Source organism: Synchiropus splendidus, chromosome 4 (genome assembly GCF_027744825.2).
Source record: "Synchiropus splendidus isolate RoL2022-P1 chromosome 4, RoL_Sspl_1.0, whole genome shotgun sequence".
Classification (NCBI taxonomy): domain Eukaryota; kingdom Metazoa; phylum Chordata; class Actinopteri; order Syngnathiformes; family Callionymidae; genus Synchiropus; species Synchiropus splendidus.
In genome coordinates, this window is record NC_071337.1 from 6359403 (window position 1) to 6385694 (window position 26292).

Below are 26292 nucleotides of genomic sequence, written 5' to 3' on the forward strand. Positions count from 1 at the left end.
TTCTTGTCCACATCGAGTTATGAGGGTGAAAACGTCAAAATAATGGTCATTGGACGTTTAGGTTTGGAGTGAGAGGCTGGGGAAAGGGTTATGTCAATGATGGGTACATACAAAGATGGTATGACAAACGTCAAAGAGTCTGCGAGAGAATGTCAACATAGTGAATACAGAGGCTTCACCACAAGATGTCAACAAATAATATAAAGAGTATTGGTTTGCCAAGCAACATCAAAAAAAGCAGATCCTCCTCCCTGGAGCAGGAGGATCAACACTGAAGCCTCGACTCTGACAAATGCTTCAAGAGATCACTAGGTGGCGCTTCATGTCGCAGAAACCCGGGAGAGCACAAAACAAGTTTGTTCAAGGTGAAGAAGTGGAATGTTTTCCGATGGCCAAGTCAGTTACCCGACCTGAATCCGATTGAGCGAGCGTGTGCCGACAACAAAGCTTAAGGAAAAGTGCCCCAGGACACGAGGAGTGGAGGCCTGGCACAACACCTGTCTGGTGAGGGTTTTCTTTGGTCCCTTAAAAATAATAAATAAGACAGAACAAATCAAGTAAGAACTAGAAAAAACTTGTATTTTTTAACAGAACATGATTTGAGACAGTTTTCTCAGATTTTGGGAACATTGAGACAGTGGAACCGTTTGTAAACTTTGCTCTCTACTCCAGCTTTCCCAGCAGCCCGCGGATATCGTCTTGACCCTGGTAGCTCCTCTTCACGCCTCTGGGAAGATTCCGGCAGGAAGTCAGATTAAGGTAGTTGAGGTTCGTCATTTGGCCGACGAAATTCCTGAAAACAGTCATTCAGACAGTTTTAATCAGACACGAGAAAAGGGAGTGATAATATCTTGATCAACTGACGACAATGCTTATCAATTACACACCGTTCATATTTGCGCCATTAAACATATCATTAAATGATTTGAATGTTTCATTCATTAGTTTAGGAAAAAATACATTTTTTAATTTTTTTTTTTCATGAAGCAAAGTGCAGTATATTCAGAGTGATATTGCTCTATTATGTATAGCAGCTGTTTTATTAATATTTACAGATGACATTGTTTATCATCATATCACAGTTATATTGTGTCTTGTTTTACTTAAAAACGTTCGCACTCTTATGTGGTTTTCAACACTTCTTGCTTGTCGTTCACTCCCTCTCAGTGAAAACTGAATTCTTGATGTATATGTGTGGGACTAGGGACAGCATTACAGCATTACATTGAAAAAAATATATTATATATTGGCTGAAATAATAATATATATTCTGGAATATAGGAATTGAAACAGAATAAGAACAGAATATTGGTTGAAACATTTTTGAATTGAGGTTGAAAACTAGAATGGTATTAAAATTAAAAATATATTTCTATATTTATTTTATTTTGAAAACATTCTTTTTTTCAATGCCTTTATTCTTTTTTTCAGCCAATATTTTTTTTTTCAATGCCAATGAAAGCTGTCCCTGTTCCAGCCCCATGCAAGTGCATGTGAGTCTGGTGAGTCTACTGCAGCTTTTGTCTGGCTCGGACAAACCTTCCCACCTGAGAGTGGCTGGCGTGACTCTGGTCCCGCTGAGGTTGAGGGACTGCAGCCGTTTGGTGAGGGTCAGCTGATGCAGTGCCTCCTCCAATTCTTCCTCAGAGAAACGTAGGTTTTCTATGTCCAGCTCTCTTAAAGTTTTCCTCCATTTCTTGGTCAGCAAGTGAAGTCCTTCGATGGTGGACGACATCCTCATGGTGCAGTATTGGCCCCAGTAGAGACATTCCAGGCCTGTAGGGCGGCAATAGGTCGCAGAAGAGGGGAGAAGTAGCTCACAAACTTCGGCCAGTCCTCATAAGTTACAGAAGGTTCTCTGTTAAAATGATTCAGCTGACCACCAATACCCTTCACAGGGCTGAGAAGCCCAGCTACTTGGGAGAAGAGAGGCGATGGACACCCTGGAAAGGCATCCACGCACACCTATGGACAATTATGAGCAGGGCTGAGAAATCAAACTATAAATATCCCAGTATTGTGGGGATGTTAGTGTCATGTTATAATAATGTAATGTATCATTTAGGGAAATAAAAGATTAAGAAGTCAATAAAAAAGACATTCCATTATATACTGTACAAGTATAAAGTGTTGAACATGTTGATTTAATTTCAAAAAATATTGGTGAAAACAATTGGTGTTTTGATCAGTTTGTATGTTCTGCTGTTTATTTCCTGTTTTATTTTGGTGGGGCTGGTCTGGTCTTCCTGTGTGCACCTTGTCTGTCTTGCCTGCGTCCCCCACTGATCCCTTCATTGAGCGCACCTGGTCTCTTGCTTTGTTTCCCCGCTGTTCCAGGGTTGGTACGTTTTCACCTGTGTCACATTCTGTCCAGTCCAACTCCTTGTCAAGCCACTGTCGTCTAGTCAAGTTTAGCCAAGTCTCCACGTCAAGTTAAGTAGCAGTCAGGTGGAGTCCCATCCAGTCAAGTCATCGCCTTGTCAAGTCTCCAAGTCAAGCCAAGTTAACAAGTTAAGCCAAGTCTTGTCTCGTCACAACTAGTCATCGCCTCGTCTTGTCAGGTCAAGTCTCCAAGTCAAGTTAACAAGTTAAGCCAAGTCTTGTCTTGTCACATCAGGTCAAGTCATTGCCTCATCTTGTCAGGTCAAGTCTCCAAGTCAAGCCAAGTTAACAAGTTAAGCCAAGTCTTGTCTCGTCACAACTAGTCATCGCCTCGTCTTGTCAGGTCAAGTCTCCAAGTCAAGTTAACAAGTTAAGCCAAGTCTTGTCTTGTCACATCAGGTCAAGTCATTGCCTCATCTTGTCAGCGCAAGTCTCCAAGTCAAGTTATTACCTTATCTTGTCAGGTCATCATCTCACCAAGTTAAGCCAAGTCTTGCCTCGTCACATCTTGCCTAGTCATCGTCTCCTTCAGTCAAGTCTTGTCAAGTCTTTTCTTTGTCTAGTTCTGTTCTTGTCTTGTCCAGATCTGTCCTCGTCCTCCTTTCGTGTTGCCCTGAATACTGTGGTGAAAATCTGATCTTGCTGTGTCTCCTGCGTCTGGGTCCTAAACCACGGCAGAACTCATGATATATGCCAATATACGCCAAACAAAAACACTTTTACGAATAAAAAAAATTGAGAAATAGTGGAAAGGACATATACACTATGTAAAAAAGAATATTGTGAAGTCAAGCAATGACTTTGAAGTGAGTTTTTTAACCTTGAATAATATGCTGTCTGACAAAAGTTGTAAATGAATCTGGAGAATTCTTCAACAATGTGGACAGACGGTAAGATAAAGAAGTATAAATATGGTAATTTTCCACCAGTGTGGGTGACCTACCCAGACACGGAAGGTGGGAGAGACCAAAGGCGGTGATCTCAGAGCAGCCACGCAGGTCCAGCACCAGCAGCTTGGTGGACCCGAACAGAGTGTGGATCAGATCCTGGTCGGTGGTGAAGGAGAGATAAGCTGTGGCCAAACACAGCTCCTCCAGCTCCGGGAAGCCGGACTCCAGTTTGGCATCGCTCCCCTTGAAGATGTGTGTGCCATTCAGCATCTTGAAGGTCTGTTTGGAGGAGAGGTTTTTAGACTGACAGTAGTCCACTGACAGGAGGTGACTTCTCACCCTGAGGTTTGGGCAAGCAGCCTGCAGCTTCTGGATGTAAACAGGAACCACCAAATCTTTGTCAGCGATCTCTGAGTTAATGTCCAGCCACTCCAGGTTTGGACAGACGCCTTTCTGCGGGGGAAGCACATGAACACTCACACACACCTTTGTCTGGCTGATGAACGCCGGGATGGGAAGCGACTCCTTACTGAAATCGCGTGCAAAATCTTGAAGTTTTTCCTTGTGTTGGTGAACATGAGCTGCTTTAGCTGCTGGCCATGGTTGCTGAGGTAGTTCAGCAGATCCTGAATGGGGAACTTGGGACAGAATGAAATTAGTTCCCTTAAATTAGACATCATTTACTCAAACTTACCGAACCCAAATAAAGGTTTGAGATGGTGGAACATAAATAGCTCAAGCCTATGGAGGAGAAGAAAGAGCTGAGCCACGAGGATTAAAGCCCGTCTATGCTCCCTTTATGAACAAAAGTGTATCCATCCATTTCAAACCATGTTACCGTCACTGATCACTTGTCACAATTTCTTACGTCTTCTTCATGTCTCATTACAGTGATGTATTGGATAGTGACAGCAACAACTGGAGCGTTGAGACGGATGGACAACATCAAACTATACTGCTGAGCAAGCCACTTTGCATCGATGCGCTCTTTATCTGTTGCATGTGATTGTATGCAACTGCACTGTAATGCTGACATTCCCATCGACGATCTTGTCCAGAGGGGCAGAGCTACTTAGATGAGCTATATCAGACCAGACCTGCATATTTATATGGGTGTAGTTACCTCCGAGTGCTTCAGATTGAGACTCTCTAAGTGGCGACAGGACTCTGCGAGAGTCTTGAAGAGGAGCCTGGTCAGACCTTTGCAGAAGGAGAGGCAGAGGGACCTGAGGTGAACGCAGCCGGTTGAGACGGCCTGTGGAGAAGCAGAACGTCATGCACGATTCATATCGTGTTACATAAAACAACAGACATTTTCTAATCTGTGTGATCCCTCTAGGGTCCGACACAGAGCCTGCAGTTAAGCACAGGGAAGTGTCAATCACAGGGTGCAAACAGGTGACAATTCAATTTTGATAGAAACATATATAATGCTATATACTACACCCCGAGCTGTTGTAGTGCATTATGGGACTTTTAATATGTTTAGGAGCTCGACACGCTCAGAACTTTTATTGAAAAGATAAAAACATCAATTGCCCGACAACTTCTGAGAGAACTATTCAGCAGTTTGGGTCCGAGGAACCAAAATACAGCAAGCATTTCTGGAACATGGAATTTCATTTGCTAAAATGTGAATTCAAAATTAGTCTGCAAATGTCTGCAGGCAGTTTACATGAGTCACTTTACTGAAATACAGGTGCTCAGGCAGATCAGAGTGCTGTTTATTGTCTCTTTTTTAAAATAAAATTTGAACTCCATGTTCATCTACCAACAAGGTACAGCGCATAGTTAAAACAAATCCCCACAGGAAAAGTGCATGACAGTACCTGACACTACAGCCCAAGGTCTTACTCAGTCAAAAACCCTTATAAAAGATGGGGAAATACACCAAATCCGTGACGTGGCTACAACAAGAATATTTAATACGTAACACTCAGAAAGATAAAACCAGAGTATCACATTTAAAGGTCAAGTTAAAAGCGTTGAGAAATCGATTGCTTTGGTGTTGACGCGTAAAAGGGGTTTATAAAAAATAGCCGAGAATGTTTCACATTTTAAGCTTTCACTTTCTTAATAAAATTGCTACAATCATTTGATTCATTTGGTTTTTTTTTAAAGTAAAACCCAGAGCGATTTTCGATTGCTTTTGTCCGGCTCTGCCTGTGATGGCAAACTCAGTGAGGGTAACACTACTAATCTCAGTAACCAATACAAATGAAGTTTTGAAATCCTCATTTGAATACAGTCTGAATCTTGATCGCAAGATAACTCACCACAACAACATTGTCAACATCCTTTATCCAGTGATTTAAGGAGAACTCGCGCAACAAGGAGAACCTGAAGAAAGAATGAAAGGAAATGTTCAGAGTTGAAGAGCCCAAACACAGTCAAGAGCTCAGATTTATTAGACAAAAAGAGTCATATAATAGAAGAGGAAATTCAAATTAAATTTCACACAACTCAACAAAAGTTGGAATCAAAAATTGAGATATTTCAAAAGGCAACTTCAGGAATTGTCTATAGGGCTATTTTGATCGTTGGCATATGACGTATCCTAGTCAATGAACAACACGTCTGATAGTCATGCTGTATATAGAAATTTCAAAAGAAAAAAGGTACGTAAATTGTTGTTAACACTAACATAAACTTAAATATTGAAACTTCATTGTGTAATTTCAATTGCTCAAGCTGTGGAGTGAACGGTACGTGGCCTGAACACATTAAAAATTGCAGCTCACAGACCTGTTCTCCACCAGCCACTTCACAGTCGTCATCTGCTTTTTTGACACCTGGTCAGAGTGACGTTTTCCCGGTGCAACACAGACGTGACCCAGAGACACGCTTTTCCACAGCACCGGGTTGGATGCAGCTGAATTCCACAGGCGACAAACTCTTCCGACCCTATTACGAGAGGGGAACAAGTGAGGCGGCCTTTCTTGTTGTTGCCAACATGTTAACGGAGTTACCAACCTGCACAAGAAGGGCACCGCCCCCTCTTGATCGACCACCATCTTAAAAGTGCGGACAAGCAGGTGCTCAGGAAAATGTTGACCCCATCCGAAGTCCTCTTCTGGCTCAGTCAAAGTTAAGGCTTGTTTCTCGGTGGATGGAGGCTTCTTTGTGACCGACTTCCTTTTTTTGGAAGTCTTCTTCTTCGGAGGGCGGTAGGGACGATCCATTGCAGGGTCTTCGCCCACAAAGACAAGAAGCCTACCACCGACTTGATAAGAGGTCTCTGCAGGGCGAACAGGACCCCCGAACGTGGTTCTTCGTCGCTTCTTTGCTTTTTTTTTTGGCTTGTCAGACGGCCTCTTCCGAGGAGCTGCACGTGATGAACCAGCTGAACTACCTCTCCCACCTGGTGCAGTTGTATCCATCTTATTTATTCTGAAAGAGAATGAGTGAATCTGTCACACAAATGCCCTCCATTCGCTCAATTCCTTGGCTCACCCCAGAAACATTCAGTGGGGCTAATAAAACGATAAAAATCGGAATAACAACGGCAAGGAAAGAGTTTTTCTCTACACCTTGTTTTAGTATGGGTGTAAGACTTGCCTAAAAAAACGATATTTAAAAGATTGTGCTGATTTAAACAAATGTGTCCACGATATTGAAAAGTATACTGTAAAGGAGGACAGTTGAGTATGTTTCAATTGTTGAGATTAAACGTAGCCGGTACGACAGATTAAAAAAGAAACACATTCCTTCCAGTTTTATAGGTATTTGCTCGAAGATATACTGCAATGACACTTTTATATAATGACATGAAAAGGCACGTGAACGACATGAAATAAAATCCAATTCACATCTGAAAACTGTCAAAATTCTCATTTCAACGTAGTCCCCTGCAAACGAATGACTTCACTATTTATTACACTGACAAAACTCATCATTGAATCCACGTTTCGGGGATTCAAACCGTGTAAAGACTCCCCATCTCTTTTTAATACCCGGTACACGGGAAACGGAAATATTTCACTTACTTGCAACCAATGAAATTTTTGCTTAATTTGGTTGAATTGTTGAAAACTCAAAAAGCACAAAAATATGCACCGCACAGAGACAAAAATCTAACTAACTCGAGCACAATATTTCGCTGCCACTCCGTACAAAATGTTATTGTTGATCGCCGCCATGTCGACAATACTTGGAATCTCATCCCATTGGACAACTGGAAAGGAAACGACCGCCTTTCTTTAAGTACAGCCAATAAGATTGCAGCATTGAACCCCGGCTTGTTTCATCTGTGACACAGAGGTAGCGCCAGAGTGATAGGTGCAAAGCCTCCGATAAAGCCCGCCTCCCCCGTTTCGCTACCCAATCGGCGCCTCGTTCACTGTGCCACTTCTCCGTGTTCATGAGATTCAGAAGAATTTAATAATGAAACAAAACAGCCACAGAAGGTATGAATGCTTCAATTTAAACTTTAATGTCATAACCCAAGGCGTGTATTCATATGGAATTAACTGTGACTATATGACCCTTTGAACTCCTGAAATATTTACTGTATTGGCGTTGCTAATGTTGACAAAATGCTAACGATGCTAACGTAATGCTAAAGTTCCATTAGCCTTCCGATTAGCTGCGTGATGTTGTTTTATTAACTGAGACAGCGATAAAAATAACGGCAAAAGTTGAGAAAGTCATGGTACCTGTGTTCATTGACAACGGAAATGGTTTGGTTGGAATTTGTCTGACTCAAAAGATGAAGTAATGTTGGCTGAAATCTCATGTGGTTGAGAGTTTGAAGCATGTTACAGGGATGTTCTTCAAAGTAAAGAAAAAATCTGAATTAAGAATATTATGATTCAGGTTAAAATCGGATTTGATCTGTCTAACCTGAAAAATTGATGTGTGGTTTACTTGAAAACGTTTTCAAGATCCAATCTCAAGGACAGTTCTTCATTGAAATCCTCATCACACAGGAGCCATCACAAACTTCGAAATTAGCATTGCACTCAGAGAGTGCATACCTCCACCAAGCCTCTCATTTGCATCCACTATTTGTTTACCTAATATCACTGTCCACACACATTATATTCCATTGATCTCAAATGACCTGCAGATGGCGGTAGTGCTACTGTGTTCCAATAACACGAGATACATGAAGAAGTGGCCACTCTGCAGGGAATGGATGAGAAAATGTTGACACCACAGTCACATTAAAATCGTTTTATGACTGTGCCATTGTATGTTGTGTTTTCTAAAAAGCTTCTGCCTGTTTTAGTCAGAGCTAGTACCATGACTGGATGGGCTGGCCGCCTTGTTGAAAACGAGAGGTTACTTAGAGCATTCAAACCTGCCAAGCACACAGCTGACGCTTAGCAACACTCGCCGATCCGAGCGTGACATTCAGAACGCTAAGCTAATTGTCCAAGGAATCATTGTTCAAGCTACCAAGCTATATGACCAGCCTTTCTCATTGTGACATTTATGCGAAGACGGAAACGACCCGATCTGTCGCCGTTTTGGGATCGGGTGCAGCATTCGCTACCCACCTGAATCTGAAACTTTTGAAAACGTCCGGAGTGGAAAGTTTTATAAACGCAGTGCTGTCTGTCTCGGAGTCCTGCTACAAGTGGCCAGTATGTAAATATTACATGGACATAGCAAAGTCTCAAGAGACTCACTGAAGTGTGACGTCTCACATCAAATTAAATGTTTTCCAGTTGTCCTTTTGACAGAGTAGTTGCTGCATTATGCATGTTTTTTTCCTATTTATTGCCTTCTTGAAGAGGTATATTAAAACGTGTTTGAATTAAAATGATTTAATAGTTCAAGTTTTCACATCATATATACAGAAGGTCTCATCATTTTGATTGCAAATTCATTGTCAATCCATGTGATTGCTATCGGCGATCGGTGGTGATCGGCACTCTGGCTGATCGGTATCAGGGATTGGCAGCAAAAATTCTGATCTAATTCAAATACATGTGTCTGTTTTGGAGTTAATCTACTCATAAATGAACACACAGCGCCCTGATAGATTACCTCTGTGATTAAGATAAGCACACACTTGGACTACACCTTTCCTCCCTGGCCATCAGAGGTCGCCATAATCTGAATGTGACTGATGTGCCTGTGATCTGTTCTTGTGTACATCATTATGTATTGTTGAAAATGAAACTACTTGTAATATATATCATTTTCTTTGCAGATTTTTGACAATTTGGCATTTTGAAAATGGTGTAAAATAAAAATTGAACCTGAACAATAAATGACATCATATTTTTGACCATGTCACGCTACACAGGCCGCGACAATGTGTGCTGACTTTGCTGCTTGATAAATCAACCAGCCTTGTTTTTTTGCCCTTTTTTACAGGAGCAAAACGGCAACAGACAAAAGATTTTCTCAAGGAAAGGAAGCAGAATTGTTTCTTGACCTCCGTAAGTAAACGGATTTTCCCCAGAATAACAGCAAAAACTGTCATGTTCATGTCCACCTCCATGATGCGTTATCCTTTTGTTGCATTTCATTTTAATACGTTTTGTCACGTGAGAGTCCATCTTTAAAAATAGATTATTTCACAATCCCCTTAAGTTATTTATTTATTTTATTAAATTATTCCTTTAAGGCATGTTGCTGACCATTTTTCTTTTTTTTGACACCCAGGAGATGAATTCTACTTGAAGCTTGTTGAAGACTTTCTTGGTCCTCAGACGGGGGAAGGTTTGCAGCTGAGTGACACGCCATGCGTAAACAGGCAGTTGGTTCAAGTTGGACTCATGAAAGAAGAAAACAATTTTCCATGGATCGCTGTTCTTGAGTGGCTCGTGAAAATCCTCCCACAACACTGGTCGGCTGATTTTCGTCGCCTGATTGAAAGGGCCACCGCCACGGCATTGAGTCTGGACCACCAGGCGAGAAACGTCTTTCTGGACACCAGCGTCAACTTCAGCTTCGTCGGCCCGATATGTGACAGCATCAGCGTAGAACGAGAAGACCTTCTGGAGATGAGGGACTTTTCCGAGCGAGCGCAGTCCATCGAAGTGACGAACGGTTTGATTCTGGAGTTGATGAACTTTGCCACCAGAGAGAGGATCGCTCCAGTAGTGTTGGTGTCCTGGCTGCAGAATTTCAACCCCATGTTCTGCAAAAATGGAGACACTCAAAAGGCGTACACATACCTTCGCCCAAAGATCAAAAAGCTGAAACAGTCCTACCATAACCATGAAACTAGAAGTCGCCGGAGAAACCCTGCGATGGAAAGTCTGCTCCAAAGCCCGTTTGAGTTGATCCCCATCAAACGTGACTCTTCTCGGTTTGTGTTAAAAAAGCGCTCAAAGAGAGATGAAATGAGTTATAAGGAGGAAAATGAGGACTCTGAAATCACAGAGGGGGGGATGTTTGTCATCAAACAGAGAGCGTCTAAAAGATCGATCACTCAAGCGGAGCCTGATTCAAGCGATGATGAGTCGTCCGGTATTCCCTGTAGCCCCTCGGGTGACGCGGGAACCCTCACACTGCTTGACATCGCAGTGCTTTCCGCGCAGAAATTGTCCGAGGAGCACGCCTTTGTTCTTCTGAAGAACCAGTACACTCTCTCTTGCAAGGAAAGGACAGGACTGGCCGAGTTTGAGGCCAAACTCTTTTCGCTCAGCAGTCAGATATCATTGGCTTCCCCGCTTGCCTTTTTACATGCTAATGCTAATTTCCTGGCAGAGTTGGATGACGTTGTCATGGAGCAGATTCTGCAGTTTGAGCTGGAGCTGGTAGAATCAACCAAAGAGAAACTGGGGCGAAACAAGCTGCCGGACTTCAAAAACTTTTCCAGTTTCTCTGAAAGCGCGACGGCACGCTACATTCACATGGCCTCTGCTACGTTACACTCTGACAATTCAGTGAAGGGACGCTACAACAATTACTGGGTTGCTTTCTGTCAGGAGAAGGAAAACCCCACCAGACTTGAGGTGGATCATCTGCACAGATTCAACAGCTACTTCAGAGCCGCGGCCGGCCTGATCCACCACCACAAGGAGGTGTCCCTGTTCTTCTCCGACCTCATCACACTTCGCAGTCACAAATGCCAAGACATCATTCTGGAGAGCTTGTCTGCAGACGCAGGAGATCCGTACATCCAGTGTCTGGTGTGTGTCCTGGCTCTCCTTTACTGCAAAGTGGTTGGCCCGTACTGGCAGCTCCTCCAAAGCCACGCAGAGTATGCACTCTACAGCCAGAACCTGCTGGGCCTCTATCAGAAGTTTCTGGATTGGTCCAAGGATTGCTCCACCCTGTTGGAGCCTGAAGAAGAAGACTCCAACGTTTTCCTGCAGCCGGCCGTAGAGGAGAAAAGCTTCAGTGGAATATTTGAGTACTGCGGTATGTGGTACACCAACAGGGACTTTATTCGGGGCTGTCTGAAAACACTGATAAAGAAAATCTCTGGTGTCACCGATAAACATCTGAAAGACTTCCTGCCAGGAGGGCAATTTTCACAAGTCCCACCTCAAGAGTTAAGAGACGCTCTTAAAAGTTGCACTTTTTCCGTGTTGACGGAAAAGTACCCTCAGTTCGATTCGATTTCAACAAAGACGTCCGAATACCTCTCCGACGCTAACACGTCAGACGGCTCCGAGCAGGTCAGCATCCAGACCGAATTATCGGATGAAGACTCTTGCGGCAAGTATCCAGTGCAGCGGAAAGCAAAATCAGAAACCGCCAAGCGAAAAGCAGAAGCAGACACCAAGCAGGAGCAGATCATCATCAACCCAGACGAGGATTATTTCACAGCCATGGTGCTGAAGAACGGAGGGCCGTGCAAAACCCAGCAAGACGTGGACAAACTGATGCTGCTGTTTGACGGGAAGTCCCGCTACGAGAAACACGTTGCGCTCATCTGCGAGGTGCTGTACCAGAAAAAGGTCCTGAACAACACAAGCGAACACTTGACTTCACTTGCCAGTGACGCGTCGATGTCAAAGGTTAAGGAAAAACTGAAACTTTCCCTTCCCCGGGCCAGGCCGGGCTACTGTATTGTCATCACTCCCATAACCAAGTGAAACATTCAGAATGACTGTTTGCTTCAGGAGCCGATCGTGGAAATGGTCTTTTTATCAATAGGTCAGGTGAAACACTCATCATGCTTCTTCATGGCCTTGTGTTACCTCTGTGCTGCAATAAATTCAACTGATATCACTGGAAATGTTGCCTCCTTGATAAGGGAAACAACCTTGCCCAGGTCATTCGACACGTTCTAACTTTAGTACCGGTGGTGCCTTCGCCATTTATGTTGTCTCAAGAAGCATAAACTAATGAGATAACAAAACTAAAACATACACTATAATGACAAAAATATACCACGTTTTTCGAGTGCATTTCAAAGAACGACGATCAAAGGCGTTTTTGTTTGCCATCATAGTGGGGATGAACTGCAGCTGAACTGGATATTTCATGGTCAAGTTTCATAGTGTGACGCTCATGAATGGAAGGCATTGTGGGTCCCACGCGGTCTGGTGTTTATGCATTACAAATACTCTGAGGCGAACGTCTTATGACTGCTGGTGTCAAGGTTACTGGCCTATGTAAACTTGACGTTGTGTCGCCTTCATAACCATTTCTGACCCAGTTTGTTGGCCTCTGTGATATCACACAAAGAGGCTATGTTTAAACTGAAATTAATAATTGTTTATGGATCCTTTTTATTGCTGATACACTCGAACGTCCTGTTTATGTTTGAGATAAAGTGCGGTTGCGTCACAGCAAGGTCAGCAAGTTCACTTATAAAAGCAGTGGTTATGAAAAGTGCAGGGAAGTGAAAGGCTTTATTTCAGCATTATCTGGGCCTTTTTCAGTATCTCACCTTTCCTATATTATTAATTATTAAGCAAATTAGATTGGACAAATGCAAACGGAGATAAGTTCAAGTTGCAAACTTATTTAATACTGTTAAACAACTTGGAAAAACAAACAACAAATAAACGGACGTCAACGCTGTCTGTCCGCTCGCTTCAGTTGTCTGCTGGATAAAACGAACGCACACACTGGCAGTGCCGGTTGGAGTGTCTAGTGTGGTGCGTTTGCGGTCCGGAAATAAAAATAGCTTGCGTATTCAGTGGTCATAATTTCCAAAACATGAGGTTTTTAGGGTCAATTATAATTGTTGAAGCTGCGGATGGCGCGACCACGTCGCTTAAGTTAACACGTCAAGCGTCAGAAATATCAGTTGTGGAGGTTTGCGTCTGTTACGAAATGCCAGTGAATGCATCGCAATGGGCGGGAACTTTGCGTAAGCGTCCACCATTCGGTTGACGACAGCAGCAGCAGGAAACCTGCGTGGCTTGTGTTGTACTTGAATTAAAGGCTCTCGCTGGCGTCTCCTCTGCCCGGTGTGGACGACACCATGGCCGGCAGCTGGTGGAGCAGCAGCGCGGTCACTCACGCGCTCATGGCGCTGTTCGCCATGGGCTCTTGGGTTTCCGTCAACAGTCTGTGGGTCGAGCTACCGGTGATTGTCAACGTGCTGCCCGAAGGTCAGTGACTGAAGATGCACCTATTGATGCACCTTTGTCCACTTTGTCGCTTTCCCTAGCGATTGGTGCGTTTTCTTTCTAGTTTGTATCATTGAAACGTGACATATGGGAAGCCCGTGTTGCTTTTCTGCCCTTTAAAAACGTGTGAGTTCGCAGGAGCATGAATGTAAATGAACCTTAAACGCTCATTATAAGTAATGAAAGTCAGATATCACTAACAAAGAACAACATTAAACCTAAGTTTTGCCAGCTCTCACACATTTTACAATTTCTGTAGAGTCAGCAAGTGCATCATGGGAGAACAATTTCTGCATTAGATACGCTGCCTGGATCCTGGATCTGGGGTCGCGGCAGTTGGTCAGGTCTGGGTTCAGCAACATGATGTGCTCAAAGAATGAGGTCATATACTGACTGACCAGGTTATTCCATCAATGGATGTCTTCTTCCCTGATGGCACGGGCATATTCCAAGATGACAATGCCAGGATTCATCGGGCTCTTGTGAAAGACTGGTTCAGGGAGCATGAGATGTCATTTTCACACATGGATTGGCCACCACAGAGTCCAGACCTTAACCCCATTGAGGATCTTTGGGATGTGCTGGAGAAGGCTTTGCGCAGCGGTCAGACTCCACCATCATCAATGCAAGATCTTGGTGAAAAATTCATGCAACAGTGGATGGAAATAAATCTGTGACATTGCAGAAGCTTATCGAAACAATCGACTTTTTTTTTTGGCCAGGCAGTGTACTTTTATTAAAACTGTTTTGATTCGGGTCATTCATCCGGGGCTAAAGTTCCCTTCTTGTTTTCTGGTTTCAGGGTGGAACCTTCCTGCTTTCCTCTCGGTGCTGATCGCCTTTGGGAATTTGGGACCGATTGCAGTCACCATTACGCACCACTGTGCACCTGGACGCCTGAATGAGCGACTGGTCATCCACAGCATTCAGGTGCTGGCAGTGGTCACTTCCGCTTTTCTGGCCATTTTCTGGTCATACACTGTCACAATTGCCGGGGTCGAGCGGTCGCTGCCCTTCCTGCTTTTCACCTTTGTGTTGTCCTTCGTGTGCTGCACGTCAAACGTCACCTTTCTCCCCTTCATGTTCAGCTACCCCCCTCAGTATATCCGGACGTTTTTCATCGGCCAGGGCTTGAGTGCATTGTTTCCCTGTATAGTTGCTTTAGGTCAGGGTGTGGGGGAGCTGGAGTGTCAAACGGTGAACGGCACCAGCCAACCTCACTACTTAAAGGAGAACTTTCCGGCAGAGCACTTCTTCTGGTTCTTGTTTGTCATGCTGTCAGTGTCGGCGCTGAGTTTTCTGGCATTGACCAAACGGAAGACAGAGTCAGCACAGTTGACCGCAGCGCCGGAGTCAGAAAACAGCCCATCAGGGAAGAGCGCGGAGGAGACTCACCCACTCCAGAATGGAGGGACGCCCATGTCAGAGGAGCGAGGCGAGGTGGACGTGCGCCCAGCAGCTCCTACATTTTGGACTTGTCACAATATATACCTGCTGATGCTGCTGGCCGTTTCCAACGCTCTCACCAACGGAGTCCTCCCATCTGTTCAGAGCTTCACCTGTTTGCCTTATGGTACGATGACCTTTCACCTCTCAGTGGTGCTTGGCAATATAGCAAACCCTGTGGCATGCTTTCTAGCCATGTTCTTTGTCATGAGGTGAGTATATATGCTTCACCCACACACGTGTGTTTCAAAGTATTTATCTGATACTCTCCATCCTGCAGGTCCTCATCTGGGTTGGGCCTCTTGTCGCTAGCAGGTGGAGTCTTCGCTGCGTTCCTGATGGCTTTAGCTGCTCTCAGTCCATGTCCTCCAAGCCTCGGAAAACATTTTGTGGTGAGTTTAAACAAGAGTTCTTTATCTGTTAAGGACTTAAGTGACCACACTGATACCTTTTACTGAGCAGAAGAACGCGTGTGTGTGTGCGTGTGTGTGTGCGTGTGTGTGCGCGTGTGTGTGCGCGTGTGTGTGCGCGTGTGTGTGTGTGTGTGCGTGTGCGTGTGTTCTACAGAGGGTGAGTGAGAGACCCAGCATATCCAAACAAACATGCCATTGACTTTTTCAGGCTTGTGCAAGTTAACATATCAGTGAAAGGTTTGTTTGTGTGCGGTTTGTTTTAGGGTCTTGCTATATTGGTAGTCGAATAATGTAGTAGTGAATACTCTGACGAAACGTTTGACTCCCTGACAAAAAACCTTGATGGCAGATTTGATAGGCTGCGTCAATTTTTTTTATTTTTTTAACTATGTTTCCTGAAAGTCACACTACCCCGTCTGCTGTTGTCTGCCTTTCAGTCCTTGACACACTAGCAACTGGATGCAGTACCAAATAAATGTGCTCCAAAAATGTAAGCACACAAAGATAAGAACGACTACAGTTATGGAGCGAGATCATGTATGCAAGAGATCAGTCGGGAAACTTTACAGTCTTGGACATTTTAAGTTTGCAATGCATCATTGAAAGGGAGATGGATGTCAAGGCTGGACGGACTAGAAACAATACCAGTCCTGTTAAAAAGACAGATTTAGTCTATGCTTTCTTTTTATTGATATTTTCTGTTCTTTGTAGTGCACCGTTTTCATAGTACAACTATAGTTGTTGATTCTATTTTAAAGAAATGCTGTTACAAGCTGTAAACAAATCTGAAATGTCTTTGTTTTTAGTTATTGAACATAATTTTTTACGTTTCAAGTTAGGAGCTGAGTTTCGACTGTCATACTTGAACAGAAAAACACAGACTTCTCCCTGTGTAAGCAGCTGTTCATAGAGAGGAAGGATCACTTCCAGAAAAAGATGCTTGGCGCTACACTTTCCATTCACACACAAACAAAATCACGAGGTCAGTTACACCACTGTGACAAAAAAATCATTATGAAGTTCTTTAAGCCTTCTAGCGTAACGTGTCGGTCAGAAAAGTTTTGGTATGGAGACTGTGAGGAACACTTTGCTCAGGAAGTGATTCTGTACTGCCATCTACTGGTGGTGTGTAAGTATTCGCGCCTTTGACGTTTCTTTAACCTCTGTTTCTGCTTAGATGTGTAGGTTTTTTTTGTAGCTCTTTTATTTCTTGTTTCGTGTATGTGTTTTATTTCACAGTGAGTTGAAGTCACTATGATGAATATAAATAATTGTTGATGCTACAGAAATGTGTTAGAACTACATACCTGTTGTTGTATGAGCTACATTTGCGAAGTGGTTCTCCAACACACGCACTTGAACAAGGTCAGAGATGCTTATCTGATTGTTAAAAACCCATCGAAGTGAGTTAAAAAAAAAAAAACACTGATGACCTGGGAAAATATTTTATCATGACAGCAGCAGTGAGATGAAGTGAGATGTTTCTTTCTCTCACACCCTACAGCATGGATTAGTCTTTTCACTTTACTTTTTCTGGGTCCAGCAAACACATCAGAACCCAACAATGTATTTTTTAAGCCCTTCAGTAACTGCTGATAACATGTCGATAGTGACAGTGTTGAATTAGTGCGTGACAGTGACCATTCTTTCCTCCTAACTTCCTCCTTTGTCCTCCTCTTCTCATTGTGGTGTTTTTGCGCTCCCCTCAGGTCGTCTCCTGGATCCTTTTCACTGGCCTCTTCTCCTACCTAAAGGTGGTCATCGGGACTCTGCTGCACGAGGCGGGACACACAGCCCTCCTGTGGTGCGGTATCTCTATCCAAGCAGGCTCCCTGCTGGGAGCGCTGACCATGTTCCCCCTGATCAACGTCTACCAGGTTTTCCAAAGAGGCGTAGACTGTGCCGACAATCAGTGTATGTAACAGCACCTCCTGGTGTTTGACTCTTTGAAGCTAGCTGACCTCCGATGTGAGAGGTCGAACACGGCTCTGGACTGTTCCAGAGAAACTGAGGGACCACGTGTCTGTGCTCTGGGGAATTTTGATTTTGAGTGACACTTCCTGTGCTTTGTTTTGATACCCTACTTCAATGTGAACTGGATATTACTGTGTCGTCCTCCTCTGTCTCTACAGTATCTTCAACTAAAGCTACATACATATTCAGTGGATGACATGTACCATAATGTACTATGACTACACATGCTCCTTATCACGTGCCTTTTAGATGGATTTTTCCAGCAAAGCACACACGTTGAAATCCCTTACAACACTTTACAAGACAGGCTCTCTGTTCTCTGAGACTCGGAGTATTGCCACTGCTGTGTATGCCGCCATTTTAAAGTTTAACTTTGACCTCGATATAAGAATAGTGATAACTGAATTGGAGGAAAGAAAAAAACATGTTGTTAGCGCCAGAGCTAACTCTTTCATCGGCAGCCTCTTTGTTTTTTAAGTTATATATAAGGTTATAATGCGATATTATAATTCCACAGCCTTTAAAACTGAAGTCATGTGATTCATCTGGCTGACTGTTTACAGTTGGATTTGTGATTGAGGAGTATACTTCGTCGACGTAAGGTTTGCCATTTGCTGAGCGGACAGTGACGGTTTGTATATTTTGAACTGGCCTTGTAGTCCCACGTCAGTGGTGTTGGTTCTGTCTGTGCCTGAAGTGGTTTACAGTGTGGGAACGGTTGTTTACTCAGGGACGTCAGTTGCCTCTCTTATGAGTTGAAAGCCAAAATACTATCGTTGTACAAGCTGCGTGATTAATCGTGTTTGACATGGAGTGATTTTTGTTGTCATACCTGTTGTGAGCTTGTGTTTTTATCAGTCTTTTAAAGAAAATAAAACACTCGATCCATGGATTTATGATAAATAGAAATGGCTGTCAACAGTCCTCAGAAAACTCCTCATCCTCTCATGTCACACTCTCCTCTGTCACCTGACACTGACTTGATGAACAACACACAGGCCACACACAACACTAGGTTTTACAATCTCCAGTCGACTGCTAACAAATAAAGTGAAACAAAAGCAAACCTCCAGACGGGCTGTGTGGCATTTGAGCAGCAAAGCATCCAACTACTGTTAGAAGTTTCCTGGTCTGGGGACGTTAAATGATACGCACCAGAGTGCGAAGGTTCTAAAATGGCATCAAATTAACCAAAAAAGTTGTGAAAATGACAAGATAAATGATCATTTCAGTCCTTTTCGACACGACAAGCTGAAAGTGCAGAGAAGCAGCGCTTCACTCTGATGTTGGAACGTTCCTGCAGTTCAAGAATCCTTCCATTGATTTGGAATTTTCCCTGTAATTTCTTCTAATATTAATTGATCTGAATGTTTCTTTGTTGAGGAATTGTAGGACTAATACTATTATATTAATCCTCTTCAATTTTTCTGGGCGACGTCTTGTTGTGCAGCTCGCCAGCGTCTGCTCCCATGATCGCCTTTAGCTCCGTCCACAACAACACAATCCGACAGTGAAAGGGCCCAGTCATTCTGAGGGGCTGTAGGGTGGAATCAAAGGAGACAAAGCAGGTTAATGTTATGGGATGGCAGCATGTGATGCTTGTCAGTGCAGGGAAGGTGAAGATGAAAACGTGTGTGAGGGTCAGACACACACACACACACACACACACACACGAGGAGGGATCTAATCCCTCACCACACTCGCAGGACTTTGGCTTCTTGCTGCACAGAACTCCGAACACAGCAACAGGCCACACGTGAGTATCCTCACCGAGGGGTTCCCTTCTTCAACGTTCTCTCTGTCATCACGGATTTCTGCTGCTAACGTCGGTCAGTGTCGCTCTGCTGCTCACTTTCTTGCTACAGCTGTGTGGTTGTTGTCTGCAGCCCTCTGACTTCCACCAATAGAAATGGGATCTGAACATAATTCGGCAAACATATTTTCTTTAGTTGCACAATTGAGCTGCGGGTGGTGGGATGTTTCAGCTGGTCCGTCCTCGTCCGCCCGCGGAGTGAACGTCGAGGCAAAACTACACAAATGTTGGTTTGAAAAGACTCCAGATTTCACGAGCAGACCGGAGAAAAATGAGCTGAAATTTGTAAATATTAACCACCAACTGAAACTTCATCACAAAAGTGACTCAGTCATTCAGGGTGACTCATTAATCCATGAATTGTGAAAAGTTGTTGTTGTCTAACTTCGACTTCCTCTTAACACCCCTTGAGCCGCTTCAATTTCCCGAAATTCAAATGGCCACATCCAGAAATATATATCAAAATGAATATGCTACAATTCCATCCTTTTCCTTGGGGAGAGGCGAAGATGTGGTCATGAGGGATTTGCGATGCTTCCCTTCATCCAGACAGACGGGGGGCGCCAGAGTGAGGGCAGAGGCGACGGAAAGCTTCTTCTCTTAATGGCGTTCTGCCCTGAGATTTTTACTTTCCAAATTTATTCCTTCCAGTAATGAAAGTGAGATTCATATAAATCAGTAAAAAAAAAACCATCCTTTTCCAAATCCTACATGAGGCTGGGTCGTGGGGGCAACAGCCGCACTAAAGAAGCCCAGTCTACCGTCGCCCCAGAAACCACCTCCAGCACTTCAGGGGATCAGAACCCAAGCCAGAGACCTAGTTTCACCAGCGTGTCCTGGGCCTCCCCCCCTGAGTTTTACATCCTTGGAGCACCTCACCAGGAAGAGACACCCTTAGATTGTAGATACTTGAACTCCTTTGATGTTGAGGATCAGTGGTTCTAGTCAGAGTCTCTCCTTGATGACTGAGCTCCTCACGAAAAGCAAGTCTTTTTCAGTCAGTAAATAAAGTTGAAAATGAAAGTGATAATAAAGCTCTTTATTAATTCACTTGTTCCTGTAAACCTATATTTACTGAATCTGCTGACAAAAACGAGATACCATAAAAATAAATAAAAATAAAAATGAGATTGCTAAAATATTTTCGTGATTTGATCAATTTAATCCTGAAAACAAAAAAATAAAATAAAAGAAGCGTAATTTTGCCTGTTAAGTACAAAATAAATATAAAAAAGTTATTGGCAGTAAATGTGAAATAATTATTGCTTATAATTTTAAGAGGTCTGTGGTTCTTTAGATACAACTAGTGAACAAAAAAAATCACTTGAAAAGGTACAATCTGAATCAAAAGTGTGAAGTTATAGACTAAATGCATCTAAATGATTTAACTAAAATTATATTAAATCATACTTTGAAAAGTTGATCTTAATGATATGTAAATTCTAAATGTGATTTAACAGAACACAGAAAGATAAAAATTAGGTCAAATATAGTTATTTTAATAGTGAAAAAATAGTGACCTCCAAAATGGAAAAGTCAAAAATATAAAAATAAACCTCAATTAATCTTTGTTTCTGTCTTTACCATTATGAAAAAACTATGTAAACAAAAAAATATATATATAAGATCCATGTGACACAAAAATAAATCGATCCACTAGATTTCCTTTGCAGATCTAAAGCATATAACTTGTGAACCACCTTCCTTTCTCCAGCTCCAACGTGAGCCTGGCTTATTTTTGTTCTGGCTGCTTCCAGAGGTCCCTGCTGCCATGTCGCTGCTGACGCACCTCCTGGCCTGTCTCTTCGGGATGGGCTCCTGGGTGTCCATCAACGGCCTGTGGGTGGAGCTTCCCTTGATCGTCCCCCAGATCCCGGAGGGCTGGTACCTCCCATCGTACCTCTCGGTCCTGATCCAAATGGCCAACGTGGGCCCACTGTTTGTCACGCTGATGCACCGCTTCCGCCCCGGCGCCCTCAACGAAACGGCGGTCATCTACATCATCGTGGGCCTGGGCACGGCCGCCAGCTTCCTGCTGGGCTTCTTCTGGAAGGAGACGGTGGAGGTGGCCGGTGCCTCTCGCAGCGTGGCTCTGCTGGCTCTGACGTTCTTCCTGGCGGCGGTGGACTGCACGTCCTCCGTCACCTTCCTGCCTTTCATGTCGCGCCTCCAGCCTCAGTACCTGACCACCTACTACATCGGGGAAGGAGTGAGCGGTCTGCTGCCAGCCCTTGTCGCCTTGATCCAGGGTGTGGGCGTGGTTCACTGCGTCAGCAGCACTCACAACCTCACCAACAGCTCCGTGCCCTCTGAACTCGTGGCCCAGTACCAGCCTGCCAACTTCTCAGCCGAGGTCTTCTTTTTCATCCTGAGTGCCATGATGCTGGTCTGCCTGGGGGCCTTCCTGCTGCTCAACTACCACCCGGCTGTGGTGCGGGAGGCGCCCAACAACAGCAGGTACACCAACGGTGTCAAGGAGCAGAGGAGCAGGAGGTGGTCGGAGCAGAAGGCCATCATGGAGATGACGTACGTGCCTTCCAACCAGAGCAAGAGAAGCAGCTTTGGGACTGGACGCTACACCTGGTGGCAGGTCGTCTACATCTTCCTGATCCTGGCCTGGACCAACGCGCTCACCAACGTGGTGCTTCCATCCGTGCAGTCCTACTCCTGTCTACCGTACGGCAACAACGCCTACCACCTGTCGGCAACCATGGCCGCCGTGTCCAACCCGCTCGCCTGTTTCATCGCACTGTTCCTCCCGATCAGGCGAGTGTCGAAAGGTCAATCCTGGGAGTGCAGTTTTTTACAAGCCTGTCGTGATTCTCGGGCTTTATCTGGGATCCTGAGGCCTCCTAATAACTTCCCAAACCTGTGTAGTCCATGACATGTACTGTTGCCTCAGCTCCACCAGAGAGGACTCCAACACACATTAGGAGTCCCTCCACACCTCTTTGCTAACTCACTGTGGGATAGAAACCAAAACCAGGATTTACACACCATTGTCGAAGATGAATTTTACAGTATAATAACTAATAACTAACAATTTTCTTGATAAACTCTGCTAACTCTGAATTATCTATTATCTATAGTTTCTTCATCAATTCATAGTCAAGTTTTTTTTTAATCATTTTTTTTAAGTGAGACCATTATAGCGCCTCTGATAGGTCTGGTATCACTCTCAGTGATTTCAAGTGAACACAAACGTTTCCCAAAATGTAGGTAAAAAGTTTGCCATGGGGAAGACAGTTTCCTGGTAACACCCTCAGAGGATTCCCAACCCATCCAGCTGCGTTCTACACAGGAGTGGAGCACTTCTTCTCCGGGTACCAGATAATAGTGATGGGTGGATGAGATGTCATGAAACGGTGTTGCAGGGTTGACAACACAGTGTCCTCATTTTCAGAGGCCACTAGATGGCGCTCTTGATTTAGAAATGATGTGAGGTTTCATTGAATTAGTGGTTCAAGTCCAAACATTTTACAGCAGACGGCGCCATCTGGTGGCCTCTGAACATCAGGACACTGTTTCATGAAACCTCATCAGCACTTCAATACCAGACAATGGAGTATCCAAACAAATAGTCCTGGTTACGGCCATGAACGATGAACCTTACAGATTTACTTGAGTTTACGTATCAGTACTAAAAAAAAAAAATATATATATATATATATATATATATATGTATGTTTTTTTGTTTGTTGTCTGACATGAACTGAGTGGCTCTGTGTTGGTCCTGCAGGTCTCTCCTGCTGATGGGAGTCCTCACTGTTGTCGGCAGTGGGGTGGGAGCCTTCATCATGGCCATGGCCGTGATGAGTCCGTGTCCTCTCCTGGTCGCCGATGTCTCAGGCGTCGTCCTCATTGTGAGTGTTTCCTCTTTTTCCCTGTTGCATCTCTGACGTCCTGCTCCCTTCACAGGTTCTGGCCTGGATTGTTTTTGTTCTCACCCTGTCGTACGTCAAAGTCATCATCGGCGTGATCCTGCGAGATGAAGGCCACAGCGCCCTCGTCTGGTGTGGAGCGGTGGTACAGCTGGGATCCCTGCTGGGGGCAGTGACCATGTTCCCGCTGGTCAGCGTCTTTTCCTTCTTTTCCTCAGGAGATCCCTGTAACACTCAATGTCCCTGAGAGATCATCTGGAATTCAACCTCTGTGTGAAGATTTTTGAGTCTTGCTGCGTGCAGAATGTGTCTCTCTGACCCCATGAAATACAGTTTAAATGTTTTTTTTTCTCATTTCATCTGATCTATTTTAAACATTTGACGTCTGACATGTAGTTCAACTGTACAGTGGTGTTATTGAATGTGTGCTCTTCTCCTTTTTTCATTGAATATCAATTGAAACTGAAACATGGCTCTGTATTACTGTGTGTGAAACTCAGTTATGTGAATTCGTTCAAGCACGTGTGGATCACAATGGTGACACAATGGAAAAAATAATAATTAAAAAAAATATATATATAGATAGATAGATAGATAGATAGATAGATAGATAGATAGATCACTGAAGTTTAATAAAACAAAACCCATTGAAGCCTTCATAAAATCATAACAAATATAATTGTAATTATTAGCTTTGATGAACTCAAGTTATCGAGAGACTCTGATTTACCATTATTAAAATGATCATCTTCTTACAGTCTTTACATGGAATAACTGTAATAATGTGTATAGTTTGTGTGAGTGCGTCAATGTTTTGTTAATTTATAAGAACAAGGACAGTTTTCCCGGAAGATCCGGAACATCAGGACTCACTTCAGCTGCTGGTATCTGCGACTTGCTCTTTTGGTCACGACCCAAAGCCACTGGTGAAAGTGGGAACCTTTGGTAAGGTAAGGTAAGGTAACTTTATTGTCAAACATGCTACAGTACGAGACATATAGCATGGATGAAATATCTGTTCTCACAGACCTGGACACGACATACAATCACAGACGAACATAAAGATCACGGACACCACATAAAGATCACAGACAGCAGGTTACGTGCAACAAAATCGTAACATCAGTCCATCAACCACCGGGAGGAGCACCCTGCTCATGGCAGCATTTGCTGATGCATCCAAAGTGATTTACACTCAAGCCTCAGAGCCAGAACGTCCCAGAGCATGAAGGAATTCTGCATGTTTTCCTCTCACTCACCATGAGACTCTGGTCACTGAGAGCCACGTTCTTCCAACAGGCAGAATAGGAGAATGTAAATTTAACGCGAGAGTGAAAATAAAACGCATCAAAATTTACATCATGTTTTCATAAGTGATTTATGTTACCGAACATTCATTTCCATGCGGTTCTCATTTGCATGACAGCCTCCCTCAGGCCCTCAGATGGATCTTCCAAAAACCTCCGCACGTGCCCTCGACTTCAATTTCCTCAGTCGGAGTGGTGAGTTCAGAAACAGTTAGTGATGAGTTTGGTTTAGTTTGTGAAAAGGGCCACACGGACTGTTGTGAGGGGCCATCAAAGCAAATGATATTCATAAGGGAAACAGAAAAAAGAAAATGAAAGTTCATATTAAAAAAAAAAAAAAACTGCTGCAAATGGACATTTAAAAAAGTGTAATTACTTATGACGTGTTGCATGATATTTTACTTTATAAGTTCTTCATTGTAAATCAGTGAATATGTGAAGATGATCTATTTAAGTAGCAAAGAAATTTATATGGAAAAACAGGAAACAATTTACACGAAATAAACATATTTTTTAATCCATTTTGAGAAGCACTCATTTTCACAAAAAGCTCAGTTAAAGCCATTACATAAATAATACAGTGGTACCTCAGTTTTCTGTCTCGGAATTCGAACAAATCGGAGTTCGAACAAAAATTTTGAGATTTTTTGCTTCAGATTTCGAACGAAAATCCAGAACTCAAACGCCCCCAAAAAAAGCCGGAAGAAACATAACGCGCGTGGACTGATCCGCTGACCCACGACACGCTTTGTTATTGTAGCTAGCTACATTTACTGACTGTTTCTTCTTCATATTGAGGTGTAAAACCTTTCCTGTCTCCACACTGGACCGTGGTAGAGTGTCACAGGGGAGGTGCTGGAGCGCTCACTCCAGGGTTTGATGTCCTGTTGTGGGCTGGAGCTGGGACAGGGATGAGGCGAGTCTGGGACAGAGCGTGACTTGGTTTATGACTTTGTCACAGCCAAACTGCACAGAAGCGCACATTCAGAGCTGGACACACACCGGGCACCTCTTCACTTCTGGAGAGACGTCACTCACTCTGCAACCCCTCCCACATGCAGCGGCCACACACATAGAGGAACAGCCACCTGCAGCAGACACTCTACATTCACTCCTACAAAAGACTATTTTAAGGCTTGGAACGCATTACTTCTTTTTCCATTCATTGTCATGGGAAAAATCGATTCAGATTTCGAACAATTCGCTTCTCGAACGGCCGCCTCAAGATACCACCGAGGTACCACTGTGTGTGTGTGTGTGTATATATATATATATATATATATATATATATATATCGCATTTTGCGGATCTACACACCAACCATCAAAGCCAAGTGAAGGCGGCGTCCTAGAGTGTGGTTTGTTTGAGGCAGAGCAGAACTTTCCTCTGCATGTTGAGATAGAAGAGCGGGTGAACGACACTGGCGAGCGAGAGCAGCGTAATGCAGATGGGAACTACGTAACACTCGCGCGCGGTGTTGCTGACGGGCAGCTGCAGGAAGGCGGCCACCGGCGTGTAGCAGCTGACGGCGATGATGCTAGTGACGCACACGCTCCTACGCGCCCGCCTCTTGCTGGGCTGCAGCTTGACCTTTCCTGGACTCAGCCGCTTCAGCATCCGGGCGACAGCGATGGTGCAGCCACCCATGACGAGGAGCATGACCGACATGACCACCGCGGGCAGAACCGTGATC

General features: G+C 43.9%; 4 protein-coding genes across 5 annotated transcripts; 3 read left to right on the forward strand and 1 right to left on the reverse strand.

Annotated features, from left to right (window-relative positions):
- Nucleotides 1–550: 550 nt before the first annotated feature.
- Nucleotides 551–7420, reverse strand: fbxl6 (F-box and leucine-rich repeat protein 6). Its single transcript, XM_053862737.1, has 10 exons — nt 7259–7420; nt 6246–6662; nt 6018–6176; nt 5549–5612; nt 4396–4527; nt 3803–3910; nt 3612–3725; nt 3326–3551; nt 1548–1776; nt 551–793 (listed from the first exon to the last, which is right to left on the reverse strand). The coding sequence occupies exons 2-10, from the start codon at nt 6650–6652 to the stop codon at nt 664–666; spliced, it is 1569 nt and encodes a 522-aa protein (XP_053718712.1). The 5' UTR covers nt 6653–6662; nt 7259–7420; the 3' UTR covers nt 551–663.
- Nucleotides 7421–7608: 188 nt separating this feature from the next.
- LOC128757519 (uncharacterized) lies at nt 7609–12403 on the forward strand. The gene is made up of 3 exons (XM_053862871.1): nt 7609–7678; nt 9600–9664; nt 9891–12403. Exons 1-3 carry the CDS (start codon nt 7656–7658, stop codon nt 12275–12277), a joined length of 2475 nt encoding a protein of 824 aa, XP_053718846.1. The 5' UTR covers nt 7609–7655; the 3' UTR covers nt 12278–12403.
- Nucleotides 12404–13503: 1100 nt separating this feature from the next.
- Nucleotides 13504–18494, forward strand: LOC128758086 (solute carrier family 52, riboflavin transporter, member 2-like). The gene is made up of 4 exons (XM_053863902.1): nt 13504–13747; nt 14568–15423; nt 15492–15603; nt 17334–18494. The coding sequence occupies exons 1-4, from the start codon at nt 13618–13620 to the stop codon at nt 17544–17546; spliced, it is 1311 nt and encodes a 436-aa protein (XP_053719877.1). The 5' UTR covers nt 13504–13617; the 3' UTR covers nt 17547–18494.
- Nucleotides 18495–18673: 179 nt separating this feature from the next.
- Nucleotides 18674–23713, forward strand: si:ch73-196l6.5 (riboflavin transporter 2). 2 transcript variants are annotated; one of them, XM_053863900.1, is made up of 4 exons: nt 18674–19427; nt 21169–22177; nt 23151–23274; nt 23330–23713. In XM_053863900.1, exons 2-4 carry the CDS (start codon nt 21183–21185, stop codon nt 23537–23539), a joined length of 1329 nt encoding a protein of 442 aa, XP_053719875.1. In that variant the 5' UTR covers nt 18674–19427; nt 21169–21182; the 3' UTR covers nt 23540–23713. The 2 variants fall into 2 exon arrangements, with proteins under 2 accessions (XP_053719875.1, XP_053719876.1); XM_053863901.1 differs by having other exon boundaries at nt 18674–19354.
- The last annotated feature ends 2579 nt before the right edge of the window (nt 23714–26292 follow it).

What these genes read in the sequence shown, in the direction of transcription:
- si:ch73-196l6.5 (XM_053863900.1), top strand. Translation starts at nt 21,183, where the DNA reads ATGTCGCTGCTGACGCACCTCCTGGCCTGTCTCTTCGGGATGGGCTCC. An exon ending in GCACTGTTCCTCCCGATCAG is followed by an intron (nt 22,178 to 23,150) that starts GCGAGTGTCGAA and finishes TTGGTCCTGCAG; the next exon opens with GTCTCTCCTGCTGATGGGAG. An exon ending in TCTCAGGCGTCGTCCTCATT is followed by an intron (nt 23,275 to 23,329) that starts GTGAGTGTTTCC and finishes CTCCCTTCACAG; the next exon opens with GTTCTGGCCTGGATTGTTTT.
- LOC128757519 (XM_053862871.1), top strand. Translation starts at nt 7,656, where the DNA reads ATGAAACAAAACAGCCACAGAAG. An exon ending in AAACAAAACAGCCACAGAAG is followed by an intron (nt 7,679 to 9,599) that starts GTATGAATGCTT and finishes CCTTTTTTACAG; the next exon opens with GAGCAAAACGGCAACAGACA. An exon ending in AGAATTGTTTCTTGACCTCC is followed by an intron (nt 9,665 to 9,890) that starts GTAAGTAAACGG and finishes TTTGACACCCAG; the next exon opens with GAGATGAATTCTACTTGAAG.
- LOC128758086 (XM_053863902.1), top strand. Translation starts at nt 13,618, where the DNA reads ATGGCCGGCAGCTGGTGGAGCAGCAGCGCGGTCACTCACGCGCTCATG. An exon ending in TGTCAACGTGCTGCCCGAAG is followed by an intron (nt 13,748 to 14,567) that starts GTCAGTGACTGA and finishes TTCTGGTTTCAG; the next exon opens with GGTGGAACCTTCCTGCTTTC. An exon ending in GCCTCGGAAAACATTTTGTG is followed by an intron (nt 15,604 to 17,333) that starts GTGAGTTTAAAC and finishes CGCTCCCCTCAG; the next exon opens with GTCGTCTCCTGGATCCTTTT.
- fbxl6 (XM_053862737.1), bottom strand. Translation starts at nt 6,652, where the DNA reads ATGGATACAACTGCACCAGGTGGGAGAGGTAGTTCAGCTGGTTCATCA. An exon ending in CTCCCACCTTCCGTGTCTGG is followed by an intron (nt 1,777 to 3,325) that starts GTAGGTCACCCA and finishes GCCGCCCTACAG; the next exon opens with GCCTGGAATGTCTCTACTGG. An exon ending in GTCACGCCAGCCACTCTCAG is followed by an intron (nt 794 to 1,547) that starts GTGGGAAGGTTT and finishes GACTGTTTTCAG; the next exon opens with GAATTTCGTCGGCCAAATGA.